The following is a 7,342-nucleotide window of genomic DNA, read 5'->3' on the forward strand; positions in this document are numbered from 1 at the left end:
CTCTCTTCATTCTCCTCTCCCATGTCTCTCTCTCTCTCTCTCTCTCTCTCTCTCTCTCTCTCCTCTCTCTCTCTCTCTCTCTCATCTCTCTCTCTCTCTCTCTCTCTCTCTCTCTCTGCCTTCTCCTCTCCCTCAATCTCTCTCTCTCTCTCTCTCTCTCTCTCTCTCTCTCTCTCTCTCTCTCTCTCTCTCTCTCTCTCTCTCTCTCTCTCTCTCTCTCTCTCTCTCTCTCTTTCTCTCTCTCTCTCTATCTCTCCTCTCCCTCATGTCTCTCTCTCTCTCTCTCTCTCTCTCTCTCTCTCTCTCTCTCTCTCTCTCTCTCTCTCTCTCTCTCTCTCTCTCTCTCTCTCTCTCTCTCTCTCTCTCTCTCTTTCCTCTCCCTCAGACCCCCGTAATTCCCCCTACGGCTCTATTTATTCTTTAATCATCCCTTCCCTTCTTCCTCTATAAGTTCCTCACCTTCTCATGTTTTTCTCCCTCCTCCTTTCCTTCCTCATTCTCTTGTTTGTTTGTTTGTTTTCTATTTTTATATTTATTTTTTCTCTTCTTCCTCAGCGTTATCTTCGTCTTCCTCCTCCTTTCCTTCCTCATTCTCTTGTTTGTTTGTTTTTGTTTTTTGTTTGTTTGTTTTTTGTTTTGTTTTTAATTATTTTTTTCTCTTCTTCTTCATCGTTATCTTCCTCTTCCTCCTCCTTTCCTTCCTCATTCTTCTGTTTCTATCCTATTTCTTCGTTTCTCGATTTTCTCATCGTCATCCTCGTCCTTCCCTTTCTCTTCATCCTCACGTTTCTTTTCCATCCTCCTCCTCCTCCTCCTCTTCCTTCTCCTTATTCTTATCCTCCTCTTCCTCCTCCCTCCCCTTATTCTTATCCTCCTCCTTCTCCTTATTTTTATCCTCCTCCTTCTCCTTATTCCTATGCTCCTCCTCCTTCTCCTTATTCTTATCCTCCTCTTCCTTCTCCCTTATTCCTATCCTCCTCCCTCCTCCTTCCCTCCTTATTCTTATCCTCCTCTTCCTTCTCTTCCTCCAGATCCCTCCCCTACGACACATCCCATTCCCTCCCTCCCCACCTCCCCCTCCCAGCCCACGCCCTCCTCCTCCCTTACCAGCTTCCCACGCGACTCTCATCCCTCTCCTCCCCACCTTCCCCAACCTCCCGCCTCCCCCACCCCACCACCCACCCCACCCTTTATCGGCTTTCCCTTAGGCCGCTTTCCGCATTTTGCCTTACCTTTTCCCTGCAGCCCTCACATGCCATCCCCACATCCTCCTCATCTTCCCTATACCCTTCTCCCCCTCCCTCACCCCTTCCCCATCTTCTCCCATTCAATTCTCCCATCCCTACCCCCTGCCCCTTTTCCCCCATACCCTTCGTACTCCAACCCACCCCTTCCCCCTCCCCACCCCTTTACCATCTCCCCCTCCCCCTTCTCCCCCTCCCCACCCCCTTCCCCCATTTCCCCATTCCCTTCTCCCCCTCCCCACCCCCTCCTCCATCTCCCCCACCCAAAACTCCCCATCTCCCCCTCCCTTTTCTCCCCCTCCCCCCCCTTCCCCCTCCTCCCCAAGCCTTCCTCAACCCACGACGATGAACCCAGTGACCTCGTGTGCAGTATCACAGGCTCATCACACAGAGCGAGGAAATCTGATCCTTAAGCTTCCTTACTTATGGTTCATAATAGCAAGCTTTGCCGTGTAACGCGTGGAGCAAGAGCAAGGAAATCTGATCCTTAAGCCTCCTTACATATGGTTCATAATAGCAAGCTTTGCCGTGTAACGCGTGGAGCAAGACAGTGATTAGCTCCTCCGCACATGGAAAACCGGTCCGTAAGCCCTCCTTCCATAGGATTCACATTAGCATCCCCCACTACCCACTCATATGGGCCAATACAACGGTTAACTCTCCCCTCCCTCCCCCTCCGCCCTCCCCCTCCTCCCCATACACACAAATGAAATCCAACCCCTAAGCTCCCTCTCCCCAAGGACCATAATCCCCCACCCCCCCCTCTGACGGCAGTGACGAGGCGCGCGCGGGGGCAAGACAGTGGCCGGCCTCGCATCGCATCGGCAATTCGTCACGTCCGGCCTGAGGTGGTTATTGATTCGGGTTATTTGTCCCTGTTATTTGTTCCCGTCGGGGCGGGAGGGTGGGCGGGGGGGTGGGGGGAAGAAGAACGGAGCGGCGCGGCAGGGGAGGGGGAGAGCGAGAGGAGAAGAGGCGCAGGCGAAGGAGAGGGAAGGAGGAGAGGGCGGGGAGAGAGAGGTGAAGGGGGGAGGGAGGAGGCGGAGGGCGAAGAGAGGCGGGTGGGGGAAGGGGAGAAGGGGACGGTCGAGGGCGGCCTTGATCGCTGCTCCGGGGGATAGGGCCGGGAGTAGGGGGCGGGAGACTCCTAGGGGGAGGGGGAAGGGGGCTTTGTTTCTTGGTTGATTTTTTTTTTTTTTTTTTTTTTTTTTTTTTCATGATGGATTACTGGTGTTAAAGTTTGTGGATGTGTCCGATTGTGATCTTTTTTTACTGTTTATTTGTTTGTCTGTTTATTCATTTTTATTTTGGGGGGTTGAGTTTCGATACAAAGAGGAAGAGAGAGAGAGAGAGAGAGAGAGAGAGAGAGAGAGAGAGAGAGAGAGAGAGAGAGAGAGAGAGAGAGAGAGAGAGAGAGAGATAGGGAGGGAGGGAGAGAGAGAGAGAGAAAGGAGAGAGACAGACAGACAGAGAAAAAGAGAGAGAGGGAGAGAGAGAGGGAGGGAGATGAAGAGAAAGAGAGAGAGAGAGAGAGATGGGGGAGAGGATAAAGAGAGAGACAGAGAGTAGCAGTAGTCCATTCAATAAAGATGTATTTGTTTTATTTTATCTAATTCTACTTTCCTTTTATTTGCAGTAGGAATACTTTTTTTTTTTTTTTTTAACTTGTGAAGAACTTCCTTATTATCTTGCTTTTTATTCATTCTTTTTTGTTTGGAGTAATCTTCACTGTTTCAAAAGAAGCGTGTCCTTTTTCTACTTGCAAAGGTCTTACACAATTCAAAATAGGCGTCGTTAATTATGTTTATATAATTCACTTTTAATCTGCATTTCAATTAAAGTTGAATTTTTTTACTCAAGAGGATTTTGATCAGTTGTGGTACATTCAATGTGAAATATTTCTATTTGTTACGTTACTTTTCATTTGTCATCGTTATTTGTGCACCGGAGTGTGTACTAAAGGTGTTTATCATGTACCTCTATTTACGCAACTTTTTTTTCCTTTCTTTCTAGTTTTTTTTCTTCTTCTTCTTTTTCTTTCTTTTTTGCCTTTAGACCATTTTTATTCGTAGCAATAATAGCTTCAGTATGAGTGTAACTTGTCAGAATCTCCCTCAGTAGTAGCTGTATCAATAAGTATTTTTTCTTGTGAGAATCGTCCACAAAAGCAGTTGTGGTGCATTCAACATCAGATATTGTTATTTACTTCTGGTAGGAAAAAAAACACAATGCATAAACCAGATTGTGGGGTTCTCTACCGCAATATTAAAACGGTAGAGTGTTTTATCATTCATTACTTACTTTTGTTTACGTTTCATTTACTCTGATTTATCTTCTTTACTCTTGATTTGGAGTGGGAGTGGCGGTCGCTTCATGAAAGGACGAGGGCCTGACGCAGCAGAAGGCGCAGTGGCTTTAAAAGTCGTTATTATTTGCTTATTAGTTGCTTGACCACTTATGGTTATTCAAATGAAAGAGCATTACATGTCACAGAAGTTCTTACGCGAAAATAATCATGACGATTTTTAATTCATGCGGTTCGTATACAAAAGTTATTTCTTTCGTGGAGGTCATAGCAGTCCAAAAAAAATTAGTATTCATCTATGAGCTTTATACTCGCCGGGAGTCGGGACAGCCTGGACAAAGACGTATTGTGTTCATCCAGGTAAGTCACCGTGTTTTCACTGTACATAATAGGAAAATAGTAAATGATGAATAAATAAGATTACAATTTCATTCGACCGCTGTGTTGACTAAAACAGAGTTACAGAATAACCCGCTACCAGTTAGACCAACAGAATTTAGATTACAATCAAAAGTAAATGAATGAATGCATAAACAAATAAAGGGAGACATAGACAGAGGGAGAGATTGATTCATTAATCAACGAACAGCCAGGCAAATGAACGCACTCAAGAGGCAGGCAAAGGTTGTATATTAGTTCTATGATAAAGAAGATCGCCGGAGGAAGAAGCGGCCGGACAGAGTGCTTCAGATCCTTTGGGGAAATTGGAGCGACGCGAGCGGGGCAGGGAGGAGAGATGGCAATATAAGAATGCAACTGCGACCGCATTTGCAGAGGGAGCACTGAGCCTGTGTGTGTAAGAGGGAAGGAGGGAGAGAGAGAGAGAGGGAGAGAGAGGGAAGGAGGGAGAAAGAGAGAAGGGGAGAGAGAGGAGAGGAGTGGAGAAAGAGAGAGAGAAAGAGAAGCGGAGAGAGGGAGGGAAGGAGGGAGAGGCGGAGAGAGGGAGGGAGGGAGAGGAGGAGAGAGAAAGTGAGAGAAAGTGAGAGGCGGAGAGAGAAAGGGAGAGAAAGTGAGAAGCGGAGAGAGAGAGAGAGACAGGATGGGGGAGAAGGAAGGCAGGTAGTGCGAGAAAGACAGAGAGAGAGAGAGAGAGCAAGAGCCAGCCAGACAGACAGAGAGCACAGACAGCTAGACAGACCGAAAACCCAGCAGAGAATACCCACGTAAGCCTGTTATGAAACCCATCCGTCAAGACCCCGGTCGCAGAAGAAGGAAGAAGCAAACACTCGCCTCGGCCGAAGCTCTGTTCTCCAGCGGACGCACCTGGAAGAAAAAAAAGAAAAAAATTACACAGAGTTACAAGAGGACGTTAATATTTGTCCTGATTGCGGACGGCTGCCTGGGCGCGTTACGTGATTCTGAAAACGTTGCCTGCCGCTCTCTTGTTGACGGGTGGAATATTTAGAAACTATACGAAAACTTTCTTTTAATCAGGGTTGCTTCGGTGCATATTTATTGTCTCTGTCTCTCTCTCTCTCTCTCTCTCTCTATCTATCTATCTATTTATCTGTCTGTCTGTCTGTCAATCTATCTATCTATCTTACTCTTACTCTCCCTCTCCCTCTCTCTCTCTCTCTCTCTCTTTCTCCCTCTCTCCCTCTCTCTCTATCTCTCTCTTCCTCTCTCCCTCTCTCTATCTATCTATCTATCGATCTACCTATCTATCCCTATCTATCTATTTCTAGCTATCTATCTACCACTATTTCTAGCTATCTATTTATCTATATCCCTATCTCTCCATCTCTCTACCATCTTCCAATTGCCTCTCCCTCCTTCCTTCCCTCCCTCCCTCCCTCCCTCCTCCCTCCCTCCCTCCCTCCTCCCTCCCTCCCTTGCCTCCCTCCCTCCCTCCCTCCCTCCCTCCTCCCTCCCTCCTCCCTCCCTCCCTCCCTCCCTCCCTCCCTCCCTCCTCCCTCCCTCCCTCCCTCCCTCCTCCCCTCTCCTCCCTCCCTCCCCCTCCCTTCTCCTCCCTCCTCCCTCCCTCCCTCCCTCCCTCTCTCTCCAACGGAATGAAAAACCGATCCTAGACTTTCGTGTCCCTGTGCAGAGCGTCCATCTCCCGCCATCTCTCACCCAACATCTATCCCCCAACATCTCTCACCCAACATCTATCCCCCAACATCTATCACCCAACATCTATCACCCGCCATCTCTCACCCAACATCTCTCACCCAACATCTATCACCTAACATCTATCCCCCAACATCTCTCACCCAACATCTATCCCCCAACATCCATCTCCCGCCATCTCTCACCTGGCGAACCTGATGGTGTCCAGGGAGCGCTCAGGTAGACTACTTCTGGCTGACGTTAGAATGCGGCTTTGTGTCAGTATTGTTGTTGTTATTTTGATGGTGGTGCTGTTGCCTTTATTATTACTGCTATTTTTATCATTAATTCATTTCATGGTTTAGTGTCGTCAAATACATGTTATTATCATTTTTCATTATCTTCTCTTCATTTATTGCTTTTTATCATTACTATCATTATCATAAGAAGGAGAGGAGGAGGAAGAAGGAAGATGAAAAAAAGGAGGTGAAAGAAAAAAAAAGGAGGAAGAGGAGGTGAAAGAAAATGAAGGAGAAAAAGGAGGAAGAGGAGGTGAAAGAACAAAAAGGAGAAAAAGGAGGAGGAGGAAAAAAAAGAAAATTAAGAAGAAAAAGGAGGAGGAAGTGGAAGTGGAAGGAGAAGAAGAAAAAGAAAAAGGAGGAGGAGGAGAAGGAAGAGGAAGAAAAAGAAGAAGAAGAAGCCGCGACGGGCCAAGTGAGCACAGGAGCAAATGATATGGGTTCCGACTCCTCTTAATTAGGCGTGGATTAGCGCGGATCAAGTCTCGTCCTGAGCCTTTTGTTTGGGCGAACTTGAACGGCGGAGGAAGTGAGGCGGAGGTGGATACGAGCGGCCCCCCCCCCCCCTGTTTCCGCTGTGGATTTGCTGGGGAGGATAAGGCGGGCGTAAGTTCACATAGGCACACGCCCGCACGCACATACGTACCTATACATGTATAGATTCACACACACACGCATACATGCAAACACACACACACACACACAAATACGCTTGCATTTATGTACATATATATATATATATATATATATATATATATATATATATATATATATATATATATATATATATATATATATATATATATATATATATATATATATATATATATGTATGTATATATATTTATACATTGAGAGAGAGGGGGAGGGAAAAGGAGAGAGATTGTTTAGTTTTGTGATCACTTATATTACATCGGTTATAATTTATCTTATTTCATTATTAAGGACTCCTATTGACCATGTCATCTCAGATTTATAGACAAGAAGTCAACAAACCAAAACAGCAAAAAAACATAAAGCCAATATTCCTCACCGATATTATCATGTTGCCATACCCCTTTCGTCACTTCAAATGATGAATGACCTGACCTCATCAGAAACCAACCGAAATGCTATTAAAAAGAAAGAAAGAAAAAAGAAAACGTGACAAGAAAAGACAGACAGCAGACACTCGCCAAAGATATTTATGACAGCGAGTGAGCTCATGACAAGCTTGACAGCGGCGCCTGACTGACCGCCCAATAGCTCTTCGTGTTTGAGAAGCGTTATTCTGAACACGAAGTCACTCGTCACTCACGACCTCCCATCAACACCCCGGTTGTCGTCCGTCTGACAAAGAGAGAGTCGGAGGAACAGCGTCGGCGGATCGACTTGTACAAGTTGGACGTTTCCTTGCACAAGTTGACGACGAACAGTTTGGACAAGTTATGTTGCCTTTGGATACA

The 7,342-nt window shown here is 46.3% G+C and overlaps 1 protein-coding gene across 1 annotated transcript in view; it reads left to right on the forward strand.

Moving 5' to 3' along the window:
• The window catches only part of LOC138861870 (putative proline-rich protein 21), a 5,757-nt gene extending 1,691 nt beyond the window's left edge, over nucleotides 1–4,066 (forward strand). The window contains exons 3-4 of the mRNA XM_070122278.1: nucleotides 3,797–3,909; nucleotides 4,007–4,066. Of these exons, the coding sequence (XP_069978379.1) occupies nucleotides 3,797–3,909; nucleotides 4,007–4,066 (173 nt within the window). The remainder of the gene's footprint in view (nucleotides 1–3,796; nucleotides 3,910–4,006) is intronic.
• The last annotated feature ends 3,276 nt before the right edge of the window (nucleotides 4,067–7,342 follow it).

The sequence above is a fragment of the Penaeus vannamei genome, chromosome 5 (genome assembly GCF_042767895.1).
Source record: "Penaeus vannamei isolate JL-2024 chromosome 5, ASM4276789v1, whole genome shotgun sequence".
Taxonomy (NCBI): domain Eukaryota; kingdom Metazoa; phylum Arthropoda; class Malacostraca; order Decapoda; family Penaeidae; genus Penaeus; species Penaeus vannamei.